Genomic DNA, 25,219 nt, shown 5'->3' with positions numbered 1-25,219 from the left:
ATCGCAGCACTGTTTACAATAGCCAGAATCTGGAAAAACCTGAGTGCCCGAGAACAGATGACTGGTTAAAGAAACTTTGGTACATCTATACAATGGAATACTATGCAGCTGTTAGAAAAGATGAAGTCATGAACTTTGCATATAAATGGATCAACATGGAAAGCATCATGCTAAGTGAAATGAGTCAGAAAGAGAGAGACAGACATAGAAAGATTGCACTCATTTGTGGAATATAAAATAACAGAGTAGGAGACTAACACCCATGAATAGTAGAAATAAGTACCAGGAGGTTGGGTCCATGGCTTGAAAGCTGGCCTCATATGCTGGGGGAAAAGGCAGCTCAGATAGAGAAGGGAACACCAAGTAAAATGTGGATTGAGATCCCGCTCGGGAAGGGAGATGCATGCTGAAAGTAGACTAGAGACTGAACATAATGGCCACTCAATACCCCTATTGCAAACCACAACACCCAAAAGGAGAGAGAGAACAAAAGGGAATACCCTGCCACAGAGCAGGGTGGGGTGGAGGGAGGAGATTGGGGGGTTGGAGGGATACTGTGTTCATTGTTGGTGGAGAATGGGTACTGGTGGAGGGATGGGTTATCGAACATTGTATGAGGGAAACACAAGTACGAAAATGTGTAAATCTGTAACTGTACCCTCGCAGTGATTCACTAAACATAAATAAAATAAACAAATAAAAAGAAATAAAAAATTTGTATGAACCATTTTCAATAAGTAACATGTTCAGTCAGTGATACATGGATACCACTGGACATAATTTACATCTATCATGATATTGTAGCAATCCCAGCAGGGCTATTTGAATATGTGTACATTGAAGATATTTGTTTTATTTTGCTTTCCTTTGGAAATCTTGCAGGTGGTTCTAGAGTACATCAGACTTATCTCAACTTTGTTTCTTATCCCAACTTGCTTTTCTCTTTTAGGTGAAAATAAAACAGGAGGATCAAAACTTTCAACTGTTTGCTGAAGAAGAGAAATTTGCAACCAAATCAAAACAAGATGAGCAAATGAAGACACGAGATTATGGTACAGGTAAGGATTGGCTTCTCTTCCTTCTCACTCAGAAACATGTACTAAGAGCTTCAGTGCACAATGCTATGTGACAGAAGCTATATACATAAGAATTGCCTGAGTCTGCCAGATGCCCTTGGTTCTCAGAGATTTCCATTTAAGATGCATTCTAATGTGTGTGTGGTCCTTGTTTTTCTGGCTCAAGTGCCTAACAAATAAAACTGCTGTGTGTATGTGTGTGTTTTGGGTAAAGGGATCACTTTACCCTGGATCCCTATTTTATTTAAATGAAGTTTCAGTTTTAGATGTGACATGTGATCATTTCTTTAATCCTCTGAAATGGGACTGATTTACTCTCCTTAGGGCAAATACTCTGATACTTTTCCATATAGTAGAAGTGGTTGGAATGCTGTCAGCTACTCCCAGCCCTGGATGCTGGGTGTGAAACCACTAGATGGAGTGAGAGATACAGTAGGTGATAATGAAGGAAGGGAGGACCAAGGGCAACCCTTTCACCCTCCAACCTGGAGATCAAACTAAATTATTACTAAATGTACTAGGAAGAAGAGGACCCATCTGGTTAACTGCTGCCTTTCATTGTCCTAAAGTATAAGGACTAATTGCAATTGTAGAGCCTTTTCAAGAATTACATCGATATATGTATGTATGTATATGCATGTATATCAGAGAGATTATTATTATTATTAATCTTCTTTAGTTCTGAGGATCAAACTCAGAGCCTCACACATGGAAGTCAATTGCTCTACTGATCACTGTATCACTGTATCACTGTCATCCCGTTGTTAGTCGATTTACTCGAATGGGCACCAGTAACATCTCTAATACACTCAGTCCTGAGATTTTAGCAGCCTCTCCTTACTCATCTTTCCCAACGATTGGAGGCTCTTTCAGGGTCAGGGGAATGAGACCTATCGTTACTGTTTTTGGCATATCGAATACGCCACAGGTAGCTTGTCAGGCTCTGCCATGAGGGCAGGATACACTTGGTAGCTTGCCAGGCTCTCCGAGAGGTATGTATATATCTTTTACTGTATTTGGGATATACAAGCTTGCAAGGCTCTCCTGTGCTGGCAATAGACTCTTGGTAGCTTGTCAGGTTCTCCAACAGGGAGAACAAGAGTATTAGATGTTGCGTGGCCACAAAGCCGGGAGCTTGGTATTATAGTCTCTGGATTTTGGCCGTTGGTAGGATTACATGGTGCCAGGGGCAATTTGTCAGTGTGGCTGCCAAGTTACTGGGAAAATGGGGGGTCTGGATGGAGAAGACCCAGTCCCAATCCGAGCAGGCCTAGAGATCTCAGCCCCAGGTCCTGCACCCCTGGTTCCTCTGCTGGTCCCTTCATGCATGAGGCTTGTCTGAACATGTGGAGAGTGGCCTTGAGCATGGCTGTGGCTGGGTTCCAGAGGTCTTCAACTGTAAAGGCTCTGCTTGGGGCAGGGAGGGAAAGGCAGCCTGTCCCCTCTACTGATAAAGACCTAATAGACAGATATTTTTTTCTTCATGGGGTATATTTTGGGTCATGTCTATTTGTGCTTGGGGACTATTCCTGGCTCTGTTCTCGGGGGCAATCTCAGTGGTGCTCAAGGGACCATATGTAGTTCGAGGGATAAACAGGTGTAGGAAGCCAGCAAGGAAAATTTTCTTACCTTTTGTCCTTTCTCTCTATCCCTACATAGAATTATTCCAACCACAGAAATCTGATATTTCTAGCTTTTAAATGCAATTGCTGGTATCCATTGAGTCAATAAGATAAGTCTTATTTTTAACAAAAGTAGTTTTCTTTTCATTGTTTGTATTTGCTACAGAATCCATCAGCCTGGAACAGTGTGACAAAGCAGAGCTTTCTGAAAAGACCACAGAACAAGATGCTGCTAGAATTCCAGACTACCCATCATCTGATCCCATTGGACAAGTGCATGGAAGAAAAGACTCGAGTGCTTCTGGAACAAATGAGAGTGAATCCACAGGAAGATGTTTTCAACAGTCTAGTCTAGGACTTGACATCAATGATGAAACTGGATCTCTACCTGCTGATAAGTGTTCTAGTGACATGCTTTGGCACATGTTCATGGAGAAGTCAAACCTGAGTCCACCCACCACTATACCATCAGAGGCCACTACTCCTCAAGAATTGATCTCAGATAAAGATCATATGGGAGGGCAAAATTATAGCCTGGATTTAGAATCCACAAAAGCATCAGCACCACAAATTATGTCTGAAGATGTAAAGGAGTCTATGATTCAAAGCTCACCTTCCTACTTTGGAAATAATAATTCTGTAATTGAGAAAACAACAAAAGAAACCAAAGAATCTCTTTTATCAATGATAGACAATCTATCTGCCAATCAAGAAGACGATGTTGTCCCCATGGCAATGGAGGAACAAGTATCTGAGGAGTCTTCTCACTTCCCCTCAGAAGATGTAACTGCTTCCAGCCTTGATTTCCCAAGTATCCATTTTAAAATGGAATCAGTTCAAGATCTTCCATCTCTCTTCAAAGAAAAACCTACTGGGAGCCTTTTTTATGCCTTTCCAAGAAGGGTTTCAAGCATAAGCAGTGCTTTAGCCGAGGAAGACATTTCCACAGAAGAGCCTCACGTGACCTTTTCCTGGTCCTCAGAAAAGCATGATGATGATGATGATGATGATGATGATGATGTGTTTTTGGATCCCATCTGTGCTTCAAAGGAAGGGGATAGCAATCACAGGCCGCTGACTCCTGGATATTCCTTCCACTCCACACAGATAGTTCCAGATGAACCAGAAGTCTCTTCAGATTTAGAAGAGTTTTCTATTCCCCCAAATACCTCTGAGAAGCAGATGTCTACCAAAGTTTATGCCCAACCCATTGAGAAGTCCCAGGCTGAGGACATCCTGGTCAAATCAGAGAGCTTTACAGAAGAAGGGACTGATTCTGATCAGCTGCTGAGTCTCGGATATACTATCTCATACTTGGTGAAGTCTGAAGAGGACCCAGGAGTCTTCACAGAATCCAAAGGTTCTGAGAAAGCAAGCACTCCTGAGGAGAAGCTGACTCCCACAGGCACCTCCCAGGCTTGGGTAGAGGCTGAAGAAGTTTTCACAGAATCGAATAGTTTTGTGGAGAAGTACAATAGTGCTGAAGATTGGAGCAGCTCAGAGGAAGGGGTGACTTCCAAACCCCCTTCTGAAACTTCAGAGAAGTCTGACGGCCAAGAGGAAATTAGCTCTAGTTTAATGAACCTACCTGATAAGGAAAGTGTCTCTAAAAAGCAGCTTACTTCCACAGACCCTTCTCAACTGACTGAGAGGCCCACTGCTCAGTGTCAGCACTCTTCCAGCTCAGTGAGTGCTTCTGAAGAAAAGATTGTGCTTGAGGAACCTCCCAGTCAGCCAATTCAGTCTGAGGTGAGCACCCAAATTGAGAAACAAGCCTCTTTGGAGATAACAGTTGAGTGTGGCATTGATACAGAGAATCTGATTCCTGAAACCATTCTGAAGCACCCCATTGGGCCAAAAACAGAGGAAACAATCATATCAGATGTGGAAATAATGCCTCTAGAAGAGATCACTTCTGTGGAACCACTGTCAGCAGAAGACCCTCCTCAGTCCTCCTTGCAAGAGGAAGTCAAGCCAGAAATTTCCACAGGTACAGAGAGCACAGATGTTGAAGAAAGGATCTCTCCAAATATTCCGCTGCCCAAAATTTCACCCCAATCATTTGTTGGACTGGATGAGAAAACAGAAGTCCTCTGGGATGCAAAAAATTCCCTGGGGGAGAAGACCCCTTCTCAGTCACAGCTCTCGGAGAAACCTCTTGTCAATCTCCAATGCTCTGCAGATTCAGATAGCAGAGTAAAAGAGGAGAGCATTTCTGATGAGTCCCCCAGACTCCCTTCACAGTCCTTGGTGAGCCCAGAAGTTGAGCCAAAATTTCCCATTGAAGAAAGACCAGTGGTTGAAGAGAAGAGTTCTCTGGTGGCATCGCCTCCTAAAATTCCTCTCAAGTCATTGTTCAGCCCTACAAAACAGGAGGATATTCTGTCAGATTTGGAGGAGGATGCTGCAAAGAAAACCAGTCCAATGGAGCCAGTGATCCCTACTTATTCTTCAGTTGAACACAACTCCCAGAGCACATTTGCTGAAAAGAGCAAGTTAATAGAGAGGTTGCTGCCTAGGTGGCCAATCCCACCTTGTGGAAAGTCAAAACCCCAGCCATGTTCACCCCCACGCCAAATGACGAAGGTTTCTGCCAAATACAGCAGCTCTAGGGAGCCATTGCCTCCCTGCAGCCCTGTTCCATCGTGGAAGAGCCCAAGACATAAGCAGCTGACATACACAGTTACTGAGTTCAAGGCAATCAAAACAGAGGCACAGGAGAGTATTTGTTCGGAGACACCAACTTCCGAACACTATTTGAAGACCTGGGAGAACTTATTTTGTGAACATTCCTCTCTATGTCCAAAGAAAATTGCTGAGGATTGGGGCATCTCTTTTGATCCACTGCCACCCAGAACACGTTCTTCAACCTCAGTGAGGTCACGCATTGCTCGAGCAATCACCTCAAGTACCAAGATTGCTTCTTCACAGTGGCTTAAGTCTGAGAAACCAATGCCTCCTAGGTACACCGTCCAACCCTGGGTAAGCACCAAACCTGAGAAGAAAGGCTTTGCAACTGCAGAGAGAGATGTGGAGGAAAGGGACACACCTCTGGAGCAGATGAATTCTGGAGCCCCTGTCAAGGTCACCATGAAACCAACAGTCAAACAAACCATGGAAGCATGTCCAGAGAGTACTACCAAGGAGAGGGCAATACCAACAGAGAACCTGCCTCCCAAACAACCCTGGTGCATGATAAAACGGAAATTCCAGCAAGCCTCCTCTGATTTTGAGAGCTTGTCCAAGGAGGCAGTTTCTGAAAAGATTTCTGAAAAATCCGTGCTTCCCAAATATCCAATCCAGTTCTCAGTGAGGCCAAAAGTGCAGGAAATGTCCAGCCATCCAGGAACGGCTGCAGTAGAAGGAGGCAAGCTGTCCTCCAGACAGCCTTCCCAGTCATTTGTGAAGTACATGGCCCAACAGATCTTTTCAGAGGGTCCTTCCACCACAGGAGGAGCTCGCGGTCATCCTTCAGCCGCAAATAAGCCTTCCAAATTTTTATTGAAATCAAAAGTGGAACACCCAGTTAGCTCAAGTTGGGAGACTGCTGACGAAAACATTTCTACCAAGCAGACACGGGCCTATCATCCTTTAAAGTCCTTGGGAACATCTGAAGACCTCCATGAAGTCTGTCCACCAGTGGAGAGTCCTTCAGCTAAGTGGGGCACTGCTAGAGCGAAGCCGCCTCTTAAACCTCTTCCCCAGGCCTTGGGAAAAGCTGAGAACCAGCAAGATGAGAAGTCTATTGAAGAAAGGAAGAGTTCTGAGGAGAAGAAGCCTCCCAGATACCCTTTCCTAGCTGAAAATAAAGCTGGTTTGCAGTATCAAAAGTTCCCCAAAGGCTCCATGAGTTCCATCTCTGGTGCCGAGGAGCAGTTGTCTCCCAAAAACCCTTGGCAGGTAGTAGGAGAACCTGAGCCTCAACAACCAGTTCATTCCAAAGCCATGGGTCCTGCTGCTGATGGAGTCAAATCTGAGGGCAATCTTAGCAGTTGGTCCCTACCAAGACCCCAATTTTCACCAAGCAAAGTCAGGAAACAGTATCACAGCTCTGAAGACATCCTTAAGAACATCCATACTCTTGCTTCCAAAGCTGTGAAATTCTCCCTTCCACCAACGAGTGAAACACCCTCTTCTGGCAGCATTTACTCTAAGGAAGTTCTGAAGTGGGATAATGGAAATAAAGGCAGTGGTTCAGAGCTTTCCACCCACAAAAATGATGTTGAAACCCTATTTGGAGTCAGGCTGAGAAAAACCTCACAGAAGTACAAGAGCGACAAGCTAGAGGGCTATTCCAGTTTTCCTTCATCATCCAAAAGCCAAGTTTCATCGCCAATTGCTCAAGAGCAGCAAATAAAAAGAAGTGTCTCCCAGGGGTACCTACCGACCTCAGAGAACCTCACCAAAATATCTAGCTTCGGAGAGAAGCCACACAGCAGACATATACCTGAAAGCATGACCAAGAAGCAAGACCAATACAAGATTCCAGGTAATACATTTTCTTTCCAGATATCAGCTAGTGGGACGAGTTGGAAGTCTGTTGTTAGTTGTAGCTTTTTTTGGGGGGGTCATACCCAGAGATTGAACCTAGGCAGGCCACGTGCAAGACTAACGCCCTACCAATTGTACACCGCTCCGTCCTTGTAAGTTGAAGCTTTGACGGTTGGTTTGTGAATTTAGGGCCAGGAAGTGCCTTTTTCTGTGTTAATGGGCTTGGAGATGGTTAATTTGATACCCTTCCTTCCCAAATGGGTGTTCCTCTAAACCACTGTCCACATTAAGTAATGCATTTTCTTATTTCCTCATCCCTTAACCTATGTACACCTTACAGCTGGTTGGAATATCCCTTTATCACAGCACTACATTGTTGAGCTCTCCCAATACCATGTGGATTTTTAAAGCCAATTAGTGTAGTAGTATGCCATCATATTAAGACTTTTAACTTGAAATTTGCAAATGTTGGTAAAGCCAAAGCTTCTTCATTAATCTGAAATGCCTAAGAATGCAGAGCACGTGATTTTTTTTAACAGTGATTTCTCTACAAACATTCGTACATTCAGATTTGTCATCACATAAGCTTGTGTCTCCCCATAACCACAATAGTGTAAACTCACACTTCCATGAGGAACTATGAAGTAACAAATACTACATAGTTATCATTATGGAGTTAGAAGAGTAATGCCAATGGCCTGAATCTCTGGCTTTGCCTTTTATTTTGAATTATCCTCAACACCTCTGGCAATCTGTGGATTTAGAATGGCCTTTGTGGATTTAGAGATAGAAACAGGGATGGGCAATGGTGGGAAAAGGACCACTAGGGACATCATAGAAAATTTTGAAATATGTGTTTTTATTTATGCAACTTTACCAGGTTGCACAGGACACAAAAGAAGGGGGCTCTTCTATATGTGGTAGATACGTTTATTCTTATTTGGAAATCAAGGATCACATTTGAGACATTGCTGTCGGTAGCTTGATTCCCTGACTGCCTCTTTTTGGTTTTAAAGCTTTCCATTCCTTTCTCAGCAAAGACTCATACTCAAAAATCAGATCATGTCTGCTCTGAGCCAACTTGGATGACCATGGTAAGGCAGAGACAGAAGATTTTCCAAGAAGAGCTGTCAGTGAAAGAACCAAAGTTTAAGAGCATTGATGAAGCCAAAGTTGAAGCCAAATATGGGGTAAGGACTAACACATCCCAGAAATCACTCCAAAAGGCTATTGGAGCCAGTACTTGAATTGGCATTAGGTCCCAAAAGTAAAGAAAGAGTGGGAGAGAGGAGGCAGGAGTGATACTGGGGACATTGGTGTGGAAGGTGCACACTGGTGGAGGGATGGGTGTTCAGTCACTGTATGACTGAAAATCAATCATGAAGGCTTTGTGGCTGTGTCTCATGGGGATTCAATTACCAAAATAATTGGTATTTGGTGTGGTATGCTTTTTGCATTATCAATGCCATGTCATTGTCAATATCGTAAATCACGGTGCCTAAAAATAAAACAAAGACAAAGGAACAAAACTGGCACTGTGAACTTGCCAGGCATGCAAGTCCCTCCTGCGTGCATTAACCAAGTAAGAGGGAAGACTTACTTTGCACTTACACGTGTGTTCTTTGCATTGAATAGTATGAAGTTCTTTAAAAAAATGATGAGTTTGAAAATATTTCATAAGTCAAAACCTGGGTTAAATGTTATAGAGAAGGATTCTCTGAAATTCATTAAGAAATTACACATTGGGGCTGGAGTGATAGCACAGCAGGTAGGGTGTTTGCCTTGCACGTGGCCGACCCAGGTTCGAATCCCAGCATCCCATGTGGTCCCCTGAGCACGGCCAGGGGTAATTCCTGAGTGCATGAGCCAGGAATGACCCCTGTGCATTGCCGGGTGTGACCCAAAAAGAAAAAAAAAGAAATTACACATTTTTAAATGTTGTTGAGGTATCATGGTTACAATATAATTTGCATTTTTGTGGGTTGTTTCTTTGGGGGGGCGTACAACTGACTGTGCTCAGGGATGATTCATAGTTCTGCACACAGGAATCAATACTGGCACGTTCAGATCCACCATATGAGGTGCTGGAATTGAATCTGGCTTGGCTACATGCAAGGCAAGTGTAAAGTGCCTAAAGCCCTCCAACACTGCCCTTGTCACTTATAATTTAGTGGGGGTAGGAGATGGTGTTTGAGCCACACCTGGCAGTGAGTGGGCTTACTCTTGGCTCTGTGCCCAAGTATCACTCCTGGAGGTGTTTGGGGTTCATATGAGGTGTCAGGGAATGAACCCAGGTTAGCCTCAAGCAAGGCAAACACTCTACCCACTCTACTATCTCTACAGCCTCTATGTCACATTTAATCATCTCTTCCAGTCCTTTTCTCCTCTTGGTAACTTCATTTCTGTGTTCAAAGGCCAAAGGTTTGTTGTCATTAGATACCACCCACTCTCTTAATTTCTTTATATACAACATATGAAATTATTCAGTATTTGTACTTCTCCTCCTGATTTCTTTCACTTAACCTGACACTCCCTAGTTTCATTCAGTTGTAGAAAAAAGCAGAATTTCATGTTTCTATAATTGAGTGATATTCTGTAGTATAAAGATATGACTTTTTCACTCATTCATCTGTTGATAGGAACTTGGTTGTTTCCATATCTTGACTATTATCAAGGATGTTGCAATTAACATAAATGTTATTATATACTTTTAAGTTAATGTTTTTGTGCTCTTAGGAAAAATGTCAAAGACTAAAATTGCTGGGACAGGGGGGAGTTGTATTTTTCATTTTTCAAGAAATCTCCTCACTGTTTTGCATAGAGTCTATCAATAGGTCATTTAAAAATAATAAATATTTAGGCTAAGGATGTGAATCAACAATAGAAAATATGCATCACATATGTCAAACCCTGGGTTTAATGTCTGATAACAAGCACACACATTCACACATCTACTTCCACAAGACAATAAGGTTAGCCACTGGAGAGCAAAGCAGCTATCCTTTGAATTATACCTAGAAATTTACGTGAAAACATAAATGTAAAAAAATATGTAACCAAATTATACTAAGAATGTGAATCAACAATAGAAAATATGCATCACATATGCCGAACCCTGGGTTTAATGTCTGATAAGAAGCAAACACATTCACACATGTATTTCCACAAAACAATAAGGTTAGCTTCTGGAGAGCAAGGCAGCTATTCTTTAAGTTATACCTAGAAATTTACATGAAAACATAAATGTAACCAAACTATACATACTGTTTTTCATTTAACATATTATTTCTGGGCAACTTTTCATGTCAATGCACATTAATTTGCCTTTATGTAACTAAAGCTAGTGTTTGGATTTCTCCATATTGATTTTGATTTGTATGGTACCTCACATTAAGTTGAAAAATTATGTGATGAACGAGGCTATGATACCATATATGAATGAGGGTTATGGAATAACACCGTGCTTCCAAATTCCCATTTGAAATATCTTTGAAAGTGTTAGAATAAGAATTCCTCTACAACCAGTCATCCGTTCTCAGGCACTCAGGTTTTTTCCAGATTCTGGCTATTGTAAACAGTGCTGCAATCAACATTCAAGTGCAGATGTCATTTTGACTATACTTTTTTGCCTCTCCGGGATATATTCCCAGAAGTGTATTGCTGGGTCAAATGGGAGCTCAATTTCTTATTTTTTGAGGAGCGACCATACTGTTTTCCAAAAGGGCTGAACCAGTCGGCATTCCCACAAGCAGTGTAGGAGGGTCCCTTTTTCCCCACATCCACACCAACAGCAGTTGCTTTTGTTCTTTTGGATATGTGCCATTCTCTGTGGTGTGAGGTGGTATCTCATAGTTGTTTTGATCTGCATCTCTCTGATGATTAGTGATGAAGATCATTTTTTCATGTGCCTTTTTGCCATTCATATTTCTTCCTTGAGAAAGTTTCTGTTCATTTCCATCCCCCATTTTTTGATGGGTTTGGGAGTTTTCTTTTTGTGGATTCCAACCAGTGCCTTGTATATCCTTGATATCAGCCCCTTATCTGATGGGTATTGGGTGAATATCCTTTCCCATTCTGTAGATTGCCTTTGTATTTTGGTCACTGTATCTTTTGCAGTGCAGAAGCTTCCTAGTTTAATATATTCCCATTTGTTTATTTCTGTTTCTACTTGATTGCTTAGTTCCGTGTCATCTTTGAAGATAACTTTGGCTTCAATATAATGGAGGGTATTTCTGAGCTTGTCTTCAATGTACCTTACGGATTGTGGTCTGATGTTGAGGTCTTTAATCCATTTTGATCTGACTTTTTTGCATGGTGTTAGGTCGAGGTCTAAGCCCATTTTTTTGCATGTGGTTGTCCAGTTATGCCAGCACAATTTGTTGAAGAGGCTTTCCTTGCTCCACTTCACATTTCTTGCTCCCTTATCAAAGATCAGATGATGATATATTTGGGGTTGCATGTGCGGATATTCCACCCTGTTCCATTGATCGGCGGCTCTGCCTTTGTTATACAATGGAATAGTATGCTGCTGTTTCTTAAGATGAAGTTATGAAATTTGCATATAAGTGGATCAACATGGAAAGTATCATGCTAAGTGAAATGAGTCAGAAAGAGAGAGACAGACAAAGATAGATTGTACTCATCTGTGGAATATAAAATTAAATAACAGAATAAAAGACTAACACCCAATAATAGTAGCGATAAGTACCAGGAAGTTGGCTCCAAGTCTTGGAAGCTGGCCCCACATGCTGGAGAAGGGACAGCTCGCATAAAGAAGGAAACACCAGGTAAAGTGTGGTTTGAGGACCTGCATGGGATGGAAGATGCACTCTGAAAATAGAATATAGACCAAACACGATGGCCACGTAGTGCCTCTATTGCAAACCACAACAGCCAAAAGGAGAGAGAGAGAACAAGGGGGAATGCCCTGCCACAGAGTTGGGGTGGGGCAGGGAGGATGGGGTGGGAGGGATACTGGAAACATTGGTGGAGGGGACTGGGCACTGGTGGAGGGATATAAACAAAATGCAAACATGAAAGTTCACAAGTTTGTAACTGTAACTCATGGTGATTCACTAATAAATAAAAAGAATTCCTCTACACAGAGTGATAAAAAACTGATCCAAGAAAACATATCAGACTTATACATCAAGAGGAACAAGTAGCTTCCCATACTTTTAAGTGCTTACTGAATTTGTTAAGGTATTATTTTCTTAATTTTTTTTTACCACCCCGCCTATTTTCTTAATTCTTTGTTTAATTTTTCTAAATTTCAGGAGCCATATAAGATAGTACGGTGGGTCAGGTGAAGCCTTTCTTTGTATGAAGCTAACTGAGGTTTGATCCCAGGAATCAGATAGGATCCACTGAACGCTGCCAGGAGTGATCCCTGAGCACAGCTGTGTGTAGCCCAAACCTCCCCCACAAAACTTTATATTTTTATCATTAGTACTTTTATAAGAACAGGAGCACACAGAAATAAAGTCCACCGTGTCTAAAACTTTTGTCAGGGATAAATATACTAAAGTATTACTCATTAATTTATAGCTGTTGTGAAGCTAATTAGAAAAGATGTGATTATACAATTTTGCAGATTATCACTTACTAGCACAAGATATGTTCCGAGTAATTTTCAAAAATTTTAGTTAAGTAGAAATCCTATGGAATTCACTTCAATGAATAAGATTTGCTTGTAACCACACATTCTGTTAACTTGCTAGGGAGTGCTGTTAAGTTGCTAGGGAAAAGGTTCTCAAGTTTAAATAATGTGCATATGAACCTGCGCACACTATGTGATCATTAGAAACCTTTTCTTACAGATCTGAAAGGTGTTAAAGTTGAACTAGTTTAGGTTTTCTGAACTTAATATCTGAACAAAGGAACTCTCAAAATTTCTTTTTCTCTGACCCAACAATTGCTCTCCTCATTACTCCTTATATTATTTTGATGATTATTAACTCATAATGCCTAGGACAGGTCTTGTATATTATGGTCTTTCAAATATCTCATTTGATGTCAGAACTTAAAAAATTTGTTAGAGATTGAGATTCCATGATTTACAATATTGTTCATGGTGCTTTCCCATTCACATAATTACAATACAACATTCCTCCCTGATGTACCCATTCTATCCCCCAAGGACCCTAGGACTGCTCCTTCCAGTCACCCATGCAAAAATCAGTTTTGTGGATCAGTTCTCCCATTTGGTTGGCTTTGGCACTTTGTTGCTCCCTTGCTGTGTATCTTTAAGTCCAATATATGAGAAGGATCATTCTGTATCAAATCCTTTCTTTCCGTTAAATTTCAGGATTCATAAGTTTTCTGTATTCATTTTTTTTCTCTTAAAGAGAGTTGGAGCTTCAAATATCCAATCAGCCAAGAAGGTTTACCTTTCTCCCTTTGCTGACACAGAGCAGAAGATGGCATTCGTGAAGCAACTCAAGTCTACCTTGGCAGGTAAACACATGGCCTAACTATAATAGAATACAGCCCTGGCTGAATGTTGTAAAACTTTTGAAACCTCAAACTTAGGCAAAGTACATCTCTATCCCTTTCTGCCAAATCAGTCTCGTGATTCTCTCATGATGCTTCATCTACTTGTTTCATAAATTCATCACCTTGCTTCAGAAAAATCTGACTGATATGAGTATCACTGTCATCCCGTTGCTCATCGATTTGCTCGAGTGGGCACCAGTAACATCTCCATTGTGAGACTTGTTGTTACTGTTTTTGGCATATTGAACACGCCACGGGCAGTTTGCCAGGCTCTCTGAGAGGGGAATCTTTTACCCTGCTTAGTTTATATAGTCACAAAATTATGACCACTCACTAGAACATTCCTGTCACTGATAAAGTTGAAAGCTACTTTTCAAGTAGCTACTAAGCTACTTTTCAGTTCATTCCAAAGTAGTACCTTCTCACTTTCCACATTCCCAGAAAATAATTTGCTCTAAAAGTCCAGCGGTATTAATTTTTTACTATATAAAAGGCTGGTTCTGCCCCCCTTCACCAGGCCTTCTATTCTAAGCAGGGGTATGAGTGGTAGGGCAATGTTGAAAGATAAAAAGCTTCTTAGGATAGAATAGAATGTGATCTCATCAGTGAGTGGTGTGTGTGAGACAATTTGATTAGGAATTTAGAAATTTATTGTCTGGCTCTAAAATAGCAATAGTGACCTGCAACTGGCCATAAGCAGCCTAATATGCAGTGACCAAGTGGATCTCTATGTATTATTATAAATTGGAGAGCTTTTTATCTATTTGCGGCAGTTTGGGAGACTACATTTGCCAGTGCTCAGGAGCTACTCTTTGCTCTGTGCACAGAGTTCTCTCCTGGTGGTGCTCAAGGGACCATATCTGGTGTAGGTGCTCTAACTAGATTCAGTCATGTGTAAGGCCATTGTCTTAATCCCTGTATGATCTTTCTGGCAAATTGGAGATCTTTGTAAAAATTACAGAAGTCCCTCATTCCATTGCTAGAGATTCTATCTCAGATAAGGAAATGACAAAGGGTCTTTTAAAAAGACCCCTAGGTGATTATAATAAGCATGTAAGATTGAGATCCACTAGTTGAGTCTAAGCCTCTGAGTCAATCAATCCTAAGGCATGGGGAAGGAAAGAATATAATTGGAGGATGAGAAAATAGCCAGTTTGTCAACATACTCTGTACAATGTTACTCTGCATAGAGATTTACTGGGTAGCTCCACTGAATCATCAGTCATTTCACATGACACATATTTGCAAGAAAGAATATTTATTTAAAATTTTTTTTAAAAACTAATCAGGTACCACACAATAAATATTTGTGGTATAAATTCAAAAGCATAAGATAATCAAGTAACTCTCAGTTACAACTGTAGCTGGTTTTTCTTGGGATTTCTCTGTCTAGATTCTGTGTGAGTATAAACATACCGTTTGATTCCTTATGACCATTTCCTATGCACTGATTTTAGAAGCAGAGTATATCTGAAAGGCAGGAAACATTTCACGGCATTGCACAAATGTAGCTCAGTATCTATGGAGCTTCTTATTGCATGTGCATTATTTGCTGCCTTTCAGCAGGACTTGAAGAGAAAAGGGTTTCTCAAGTAGGTGACATGAGTAAAGAAGCAAGAAAGTCTGCAACTCTCCCAGCGAAGCTCCAGCCTGCTGATTCAGCTGAGCCAGCCTGGTTCTCGATGGCCAAGAAGAAATCCAAAGCATGGAGCAATATAAGTGACAACGTGCAATAAATGGCTCCTGAGTATAGCAACAGCATTTCAAATGATAACTTATAACAGCTATATAAGTGCCATGTACTGCTTTGCTTACTTTAATGATTTCATTAAGTGAAACAATCTTAAGGATAAGGATTAAACTAAAATTAGTAAAATCATATGCTTATGTCAAAATCACAGTGAACATTTTAAAACAAAGCATATACCATGAGAAACCTCTGCAAAATATTTGCAGCACTGTATAATTGAAAAATTTTTAATTTTGGACAATGAGTCTTAGAGTAAATCATTTATAAAACATTTTGTTAGAGCAACAAAGAGGTGGTCATTTCCAATCATAAAAGAAATTCTAATGGAAATGCCCCCAATAATGGTTGTATGAACCTGGTTAAGAGCTCCTGTCCTTTCATCCTTTCCCTAGCTTTGCAAAGTCTCCAGGATCAGGTAGTGGAATTGAAAATTCTGGATCTCAAGAATAATTTTGTACCTATCCTTCAAGCAGCCCATTGCCCTTCAGCATCTTCTCTCTATCTATCTCTGGGTCCTCAGTACCCACAAAGCTTTTTATTTGCAAATGTCCTATGTCAACCTGTCACTTTTCTGGCAGCAGTGATCTGCCTGGCTGGCATCACCTCCGTGCTATGAAAGCAGTTTTAAAATTCTTTCATAGTCCTCTGAATTTCTAATCCATAAGTGTTTGACCTCTTGCCCCACCCACTATGACTGACCCTTTCCAGTTGCACATTTCTGTGCTGAATATCCTACCACAATTCTATTTTTAAGCTCTTAAGATCCCATTGAATTCTAAAGATTCACAAGCAGTCCTTTTAATCATAAAGAGAGCAAACTCAACACTAAAGAGAAATTAATGTCCCCTGGTTCCAGCTATAAGGTGGAGACTCCATTTTCAGACCAGTTTTTAGTCCCTTTTCCACAATAGCCTGTTTCATGAGGCCCACCGCGACATGATAGCCAATCCTCAAGGAACCTTTCTGCTAAGTCGAAGCCTTCAGTGATTACATCAACCCAGCTTTCATTTCTATAGGAATATATTTAAATAGAGCTAGACTAGACAAACCTCACCTCCCTATAATAATAAAACACTTATCTCAGGCATGGGAGAGAGACAAAGTCAAAAATGGGTAGGGAGTTAAGGGGAGAGTGGTGGTCGCTGTTAAGAACCTGGTAGTTTGACTCCTCCATTCTCATCCACCCATGATCTTTTCCTTTGGTAGCATTCCCTTTGTTAAGAAAGTTCAGGTAGGGAAACGAAGATGTAGAACTCTTTACCATAACAATTGGTTGATTAATTTACTTGCTTTCGAAGACACAAACCACACTTGAATTTCACTAATCTTCTCCATGTCCTGTCTTCTATTTCATTCTTCAAACCTAATAACCAGTATGAGAGCTCCTGCTGGATACCTAGACTGTACATGTCTCAATTTCTTAAGATTCAGAAGTACCTGCTCAGCATACTTTTCACCTTATCTTCCGTTTTTTTTTTCCACGGGAGTCAAGGAGAGAGCTGGAAATGATTCAACTGTTCCTCTGTCAACTCAGAGCAACATTTTGCTAAACAGAAATGAAAGACTGATCCTTTGTTTCTTTTTGAGTGACAGACTGAAAAACATTGTGATTGATTGGCTTTGTTGCTCATGGTGATATTATACAACTAAAAGCTATTTTTAAAAGTTGTTCATGTAGCTTTATATTTACTTTTGATGGTGCTATGTTTTTTGATTTATTTGGCTTCCTTAGTATTACTAGAGTGAATTGTTGATTTTGGAAGCTTCCCATTCTTTATCCAGGTAATCTTAGTCAATTATAAATTTCTATAACTCCTCCGTCTTTATTCAGGGTGGACTCTATTATCACTCTGAAATCTATCCATTAACAGTTTCTTTTCCACAATTAACAAAAATACTAAGTGATAAGTTTTACAATGTACTTTCTGCCAAGTTTTCAAATATTTGTAGCATTATTGATTCTAAGCAAAATAAATAAAATAAGGCATATTCTGGTGTCTATGTCTCAGTCTGTAAGTCACATCAGGAGGGAAATGAAACATGGTATTTGTAAGTCGGTCCTGAGAGTTGCAAGAGAAATAAAATGTTCTACAGAGTTTGTGTGAGAGGTCAGAGAGATAGCACAGCAGGCAAGGTGCTTGCCTTATACATGTCTGACTGTGTTGAATCTCTGTAACTCTATATGGTCCCCCAGGCCTACCAGAAATGGTCCCTGAGTGCAGAGCCAGAAGTAATCTCTGAGCACAGCTGGGTGTGTCCCGCAAACCAAAAAAATCAATAAAAAACAAATAAAAAGAAATTTGTGGAGGTAAAAAAAGCCACTGCTTAGTTGTGCCTTGCCAAGACAGTGACTTATTGAGGAACTATGACCCCTGTCTCCAGCTATAAGGTGGCTAGTTTATTGTGGAGAAGTGCATTGAAGAGAAATATTTGTGGGAATTAACCTGCAGAGCAAAAAAAGTTCCCATTGGGAGGGTAGAGTAGCTGTGGGTGAGTTGATGGGGCAGGATGATTGGTAGTTATACTCCTTCCAGGTGTGGGGATTGCATCTAAGTCTAAAGTAATATGGGCTTTTAGAACACCGTCAGGAACAAGATGCTTGGCAACAAAATGTAATCTGGAGTGAAGACTTGAAAATACTGGTAGACCAGGCATTTAATTTTATACTACTACATTTGTAGCATTCAGAAAAAAGTGTTTAGCTGGTGGTCATCCACATACCATTTTCTAAATAGTTGAAATGTTTTATTCAGCTCGAATAACCTTTTTAAGATGGTATGTCCCGCCACAAATAACATACATTTATGATGGCATGAAAGGTGTGTGAGATTTTAAATTTTAGACTCCTCAACATTCTGTTCCACTGATGTTGAAAGAGTTGTCTCCTATTCCTCTGCCCCACGTTCTTGAGCAGGTCCCTTCACTTGTTCTGAGCATGCAACTTTCATTTAGACATAGCAGCACATCTCCTAAAAGTGCAGTCAGTCCTTCCAAGGACATCTCCTGAAGGTGCGTATGGACTCAGGCAGCAGGTTTGGGGCTACTTTGGGGCTACTTACATACCTGAGGTCCCTGGTGTTTAGGCTAGTAGGTGCAGGCACATGCCTCTTATTTTTGTAGGAGCTTGACTTTTGCTTCTGTGGGGAGGGATGTAAAATAAGAAAATAAGTCCAAAGTTGGAGCATCCTAAATATGGAGTTAAGGACAACGGACTCATTATCATCTAAAAGAAAAAATATAGTGTAATTTCTTTAAATAACAATTAGTGTAGCATAGGTGTTAATGAATCTGAACCAGATTGAAGACCTACGCCTCATGTGAGATTTGTTTTGCTGGCATTTTAGTTTCAATAATAGTTGCAAGAAACCTTTTGTTTTCTGTCCCACCATGTGATTCCAGCTACAAAGAATTGTGTGTTTCAGTAGATTTTGAAATACCAACAATGGTGACCAAAAGAATTTTGTGCAAGTGTTGAGTTTACTTCACGTTCCCACTTAGAGAAAAACTCAATGCCTAAGGCATTGGGAGAGAAAAATACAAAAGACCTTTAAGGTCCCAATCTTTCAGTATGGGAATTCCATACATACATATACGAGTGAGGATATATAAGATATGGACCCACAGACTGAGAGATGTTATCATTGCTACCTAATGGGTATCTCCAAAGCTGTTAACTTAATGCAAAAATTACATTGTCATATCTATATCTTAAATCCTTCTTCACCCAATACTACCCACTCAAGTAATCAGCACCCAAATGTGTTTACCTTTGCAACATATCTTTCCTTATGTCATGTTATCCATCTTTTAATATGCATGCATTTTAGTGTACATGTATTTGCAATCAACATGTTTTTCAAACTTCAAATACTTTATGTCAAGTGGTTTGCATCCTCCTGGAATAAACTTTTTCCCTTTGCCATCACACAATATTAGACCTACCACATAAGCCATCTGTTGCCAATATCTTCATATGACACATCCTTACCCTCTATTTCAGCTTACCTGTAACAGACTCAAGCCAGTGTATAAAAATGGTCCTACCATAGCTAGATCTGAGTTTTTACCCCTGTAGTTCAAAAATAGTGCTTCTTCCTATGTTCATCACTGCACTTGGTACAATATTTAAGATACAGAAACAACCCAATGCCAAAATCTGGATGAATGTATCAAGAAAGAAGAAAACCATTCAATTTGCAAAACCATAGATTGAAATAGAGGGTATTATGATGAGTGCAGTCAGATGGAAATACATATATATGCATATATATGTATGTATGTATATATATGTATATATATATACACACACACACATGAGAGCCCAGCAAGCTACCAAGAGTATCTTGTCTGCACAGCAGAGCCTGGCAAGCTACTCGTGATGTATTCGATATGCCAAAAACTGTAACAAATCTCACAATGGAAATGTTACTGTTGCCCACTAAAACAAATCGATGAGCAACAGGATGACAGTGATACAGTGATATATGTGTGTAGTAGTAGTTATCTCTAATTTTTGCACTTAAATCATGGTAGCAACACAGGTCCAAAGGCAAAATAATGGGAAGACCTGATCCACACAATTGAGTTGGAGAGGGGGCTAAAAGGGAGGGGAGTTGGGGGTTCTTCAGAGATAGATGGATATGGGTACACTGGTGGTTATTAATAGTATTGCAAACCATAGAATCCCAATCTAGAAAATGTTTTTAATTTAAAAATAAACCAGGGCTTTTTTGGGTACCCACACCCATGGTGCTTAGGGGTTACTCTCAGCTCTACACACAGGAATCCCTCCTGGTACTTCTTGGGGGACCATTTAGGATGCTGGGGATTGAACCTAGGCTGGCTGCATGCAAGGCAAGCACCTTAATTGCTGTATTATTACTCCAATCCCTAGACCAGTGATTATAAAACCTTATGTATATCAAACTTCCCTGGAAGATTTGTTAAAAGATTTCTGGGATTACCCTATTTTATGATTCAGTTAGGTCTTGGGAAGAGCCTGTGCATTCAAAGTTATGCCAATGATGATGTTTGGGGATTAACCCTGAGAACAACTCCTTAAAATATATTGTGCACACCTAAACTCAGAAACACCATCTTACTTACACAAGGCTTTCTCCAAATATATGCTTTAGAGAAAGGATTCTCAATCTTTTTGCAGCTGTTATCTCTTCCAACCTCATATCCATCCTGATAACCGCCCCCATCCTATTGGTTGGTCTCTTAATAGAATGATCCCCTTAAAATATCTGAGGGGCAACAGAAGATCATATGTGTTTGTCTAAGAAATACTGCTTTAGAGCATTGCTGTCCAGTAGAAATATAATGTAATTCATGGGTAATTCCAAGTCTTCTAGTGGCCACATTAAAATAATAAAATTTAACAGAACTATAATTTAAATATTTTCAACTCAATATATTAACACTTCAACATGTGATCAAAATAAATTTAATAGTGATATATGTGACTTCTTTAGCTTTGGGGCCACACCTAAAGGTGCTCAGAGCTTACTCCTGGCTCTGTGCTCAGAGATCATACCTGATCTCAAGGAACCATAGTAGGTGCTGAGGATTGAACCTGGATCAGTTATGCACAATACAAGAGTCCTACCCACTGTACTATCTCTCTGGACTCAATGACATTTTAAATACCTAGAGCACATTTCACATAAAACTAGTCAAATTTCAATAGTTTAGTAGATAAGCATGGTTAGTGACTAACATTGGACAGTGCAGTTCCAGTGGTTTGACCTCTACACCTATTTTACCCTTCAAAACCATTTTAAACTAACACATCATTTATTTGGGGACTGCGATAAAATAAACAGGCTTTTAAAGTTATGAAAAATGATATCTGCCAATGGGTAAAGTGGTCTGAACAAAGATAATTATTAGAGCTAGCTGAGTGAGGATTGTTTATCTAAACAAAATATCCTTGCAATTCAGTTAATTTAAGGCAAACAGATTTTAATAGAACAAAAGCTGTCAAATAACATCAGATGTCACTTTTTGGATAATGAACTTAAGAGAGGCAGAGTTAAGATCGCCATCAGCTTTTGTAAAATGAATAGTTAAAGAACAGTGAACAACTAATTTCTTTTCTTCCTTCATCTTTGTTGTAGTTCTTCTATCTGCAGGAGAAAAGAAAGAGTGAGGAAAACTTAGTAACTTTCCAGCACTAACCATCATTAACACCTTTTTATAGCTAAGAAAATAGGTTTTAATAAATTCGCTGCATGTACTCAATGACTACAGAATAGCACAATTGCCAACTGTAACCTCACACCTGTGGAGGCAGAGTATGTGCAGCTGATGGTGTCAGTCATGTGATCACAACCACCACTTGGCCTCTTACCATAGGATTTTTCTTTTTCTTGGGGGTTGTTCTGGCATTGAAATAAACCTCTTCAAGTAAAAAAAATGTTTGCTCAAACCATAATGACATTCCCCGACATGTCCATGTCCCTCAAGTTTCTATATGTACTATAGAGGAAAAAGTTGTTATTATGAAATGCACAACTATGGCAATGCATAAAAGGGGGGAAGTTCATAAAAGGAAAAAAGGTTTAATCATTCAACACTGTAAAAGAGAAGATAAACCTTAAGACTGAATCACCAATTCAGTAATAAATAAATAATACTCAGACAATGACTCTCTTTTTTCTTGAGCAGCTCACAAAAAAATCCCTATAACAAAACAAATGTCCAATTTTTAATCACTAAGTGTGGTTACACTTGAATTTCTTAATCTTTTTGTTTGTAAGTAGTCATGTCCTGAAGATCTCTGCATCCTAGTTAACTCAGGAAAGACTGCATTTTTGTGGTGAAAAACAAAGACCCAATTAGTGACTGGCCTAGTAACTTTAGCTGCTTCAAAGGGTACTTGCCTTAGGTGCTAATCCACTTAATTCAGGCCATGTTCATAATCATACAGAGTACAAGAAAATTCACAAGTACAAATAAGTGGCCATGAAGTAGTGACAATATGCAGTAGTTTATATTGCTAGGTACTTGAGTAATCTGTTGGCATCTTAAGTAGCTAAAACTGAATTTTAAGCAAAGTTAAAACAAGTTTGTTCTTAATTTACTGGAAGAATTAAAAATACAGAGGTATCAGTAATAGATAAGGTCCAGAAAATGGTTGGGTCTTGTTGAAAATTATAAACACTTACCTGGATTCTCAGGGCATACTCTTTTCCAGACTGCGATTCTCTTCTGGTCCTTCCTGATTATCCTCATACTCCTCTTCTTCATTTTCAGCACTAGTGACCACGTCCTCTGAGTTTTCAGTAAGAGAAACAGTTGTTTCTGTAATGAAGAGTAATACATACTTAGGGACCAGATGGTCACAGAAAATAAATCCCATTTTATGACCAATAAGCAACATCCTGTTGTCCATTTCTTCCTAATGTTTAGCCACAGGTCACACTTGGGATCCACTTACTAAAATTGGCATTTTTAAAGTCCTGTAACATAAAAAGGGTGCACCATTTGCTAGTACTTCTCTGCATGCTTCTCCAATTTCCTTCCTGTCTCACTGCCACACCAACTTGCAGGAGTTCCTACAATACACTGTTAACCAGAGACCTCTTACCTGAGTAGGTAAGCAGTAGGTGCAGCCTTTTTGCACCACAGCTGAAAGGTACTGCTGTTGGGGTCCCTTAGGCTTTGGTTTTGTGGAAGGCCAGACTCAGAGCACAGCCCAAGGCCATTTTCAAGCTTTGCAAGTAAAGGGTGCTAGTTGGATAATGGCCAGATCTGTGAAGTGGGTCTCCCAATCCTCCCAGCCCTCTATTTTCCTTCCCACCTCCAATATGGGGGTCTCTTACCATGGAAATCAGTAGCCTCCTCCTGCTCAGGCTCCATCAGAGCTTCCTCCAGCAACGCCACAACGGCTTCATCCTCCTCATTCTCCGTGTCAGCATCCAGCTCAGGGGCTATGTGGCCCTGAACCACATCCTCTATCATTTGAACTTCTGGGTGGAGTAATTGCCTGGGAAATCTCAACAAGGGCAGAAGGGCACGCGGAGGATGCTGGTGGGGCAAGGACCCGGACATGACTCTGTCTCTACGGGCACGCACCAGCATGTGGTCTCTGTAGTAGATGTGGTGCAACAGTGAGTGCATCATGTCAAGAAACATGAAGCGGAAACCGCCAACTGAGAAGCTGTTGGCTTCTAGAAAGAGCTCCGCATTGTATAGCTCCTCCTCGTCATCTTCATCAGCATTATCATCATCAACCGGCCAGAAGATATCCTCCACTCCACTGCTGCCACCTGAGCCCCCACTCATGGCATCGCTCAAAGTACTAAGGCTCCAGCTCCTTGGCATCATTTCCATGAACTCTGAGGACCCTATTTCATGCAGACTGTCCCCGGGGCCTTCAAATGTGGGGTCCATTCTAACTTCAGAGAACAGTTGCCCCACTTGCTCATTCCCTGACACTATCCCAGCCTCCCCAGCATTTGGGATCTCTCTCATTTCACTTGCTTCCCCGATCTCTGTGGCTCCAGTCTCCGCAACGTTTCTGGAATCATCTTTATCCCTGGTCTCTCCAATCTCCCCGGCCTCTCCTGCCACCCCCACCTCTCCAGTCTCCCCGGCCTCTCCTGCTTCTTCATCCTCTCCTGTCTTTTCTGCCTCCCCAATCTCTCCGACCTTCTTGCACGACCCAGATCTTGCCACCTCTTCATCCTTACTGGTTGCTCCGCTTTCTTGGAGCCCCTCAAGCACCTCGGCACCAGGGAACCCCCTGGCCACCTCTACCTCGCTGGATTCCCCGGCCAACTCCGCTTCTGGGTTTGGCCCTGCTTCCTCTATCCCCTCAGGCACCACATTCTGCTCCGCCCGTGCCCTATCCTCAAATGTTTCCAGGACACTAACCACTGCGTCCCCAGCACCCACAACCCTGGCCCACACTCCCACCATGATCACAGGGCTCTCAGGCCTCCCTTGGTTTTGGTCTCCAGTGGCCGACATTGCCTCGGAGGCACTTCAGCCAGCTGTACTCAATGGTGTTGATGGGCAAGACGGCGGCCGTTGAGACAGCGGAGTGGAGGCTGTTGGACAGAAAACCGGCAAAATGGGCATGGGGGGGAGTTGGCAAGAGGACCTCCCCGTCCAAGAGATAACAATCTTTGGCAGTGAAGCCCCAGGAAGGCCCGCAATGGAAAGAAAAGGGAGATACTCACCTACTGTTGCGGCATTATTGGGACTGGTGGAGAAGGTCGCCTGGTTGGTGACGTTGCACAAGAACCCCACTATAGGCCACGCCCCTTCCTCCAGTGCCCCACGCTCATTTGTGGAGACGTGAGCATTGACATGTTGTACAGCCAATGAGTGACCCTCGGCTTCAGGTCCTAATACGGTCCATAATGGACTCCCTGGAGACCAGGCTCTTGTAATAATGGGTCAACCAAGTTGTGGTTAAAGGGAAAGGAGGGAGATAGATGGTCGTGCTTCTCAGTAGTGCCGTCTTAGTGATATTCAGTCAAGCAGATGGTTCAGTGCCAGGTCCAGACAATGTGATGGTGCTTGAGTCCATCTATGACAGGAATTATAGTGGCCACCCTAATGGTCCTTTCGGTTCTCGTAGGCTGTTGAGAGGGTGGAGTGGGTCCTAGGTAGTGCTGAGGAAGTAGGGTAAGGGGAGAACAGTGTCTGGATAGGCTGAAGGCAAGAGAATGGGCTCTAGTTATTTGGTGATGGTGAGAGGAGTATGTGCTGCTGAAATTAAATTCAGGCCAGCTGGGATTACATTCAGGTCAGCTGCATGTATGACATGT

The 25,219-nt window shown here is 41.2% G+C and overlaps 2 protein-coding genes across 2 annotated transcripts in view; one reads left to right on the top strand and one right to left on the bottom strand.

The window, feature by feature from the left end:
* KIAA1210 (KIAA1210 ortholog) overlaps positions 1 to 15,420 on the top strand; it is a 45,850-nt gene extending 30,430 nt beyond the window's left edge. Inside the window, exons 7-11 of the mRNA XM_004614490.2 lie at positions 950 to 1,058; positions 2,865 to 7,187; positions 8,225 to 8,379; positions 13,537 to 13,645; positions 15,248 to 15,420. Of these exons, the coding sequence (XP_004614547.2) occupies positions 950 to 1,058; positions 2,865 to 7,187; positions 8,225 to 8,379; positions 13,537 to 13,645; positions 15,248 to 15,420 (4,869 nt within the window). The remainder of the gene's footprint in view (positions 1 to 949; positions 1,059 to 2,864; positions 7,188 to 8,224; positions 8,380 to 13,536; positions 13,646 to 15,247) is intronic.
* A 7,245-nt stretch (positions 15,421 to 22,665) lies between these two features.
* CT47C1 (cancer/testis antigen family 47 member C1) lies at positions 22,666 to 24,413 on the bottom strand (the record flags this gene model as incomplete). The annotated part of the gene is made up of 2 exons (XM_004614491.2): positions 23,264 to 24,413; positions 22,666 to 22,742 (listed from the first exon to the last, which is right to left on the bottom strand). Coding segments are annotated over exons 1-2 (1,227 nt in total), but the record flags the coding sequence as incomplete, so codon positions are not given.
* Between the last annotated feature and the right edge of the window lie 806 nt (positions 24,414 to 25,219).

The sequence above is a fragment of the Sorex araneus genome, chromosome X (genome assembly GCF_027595985.1).
Source record: "Sorex araneus isolate mSorAra2 chromosome X, mSorAra2.pri, whole genome shotgun sequence".
Lineage (NCBI taxonomy): Eukaryota > Metazoa > Chordata > Mammalia > Eulipotyphla > Soricidae > Sorex > Sorex araneus.
Note: the sequence above shows the minus strand (reverse complement) of the source record. Positions and strands in the feature narration are given on the sequence as shown.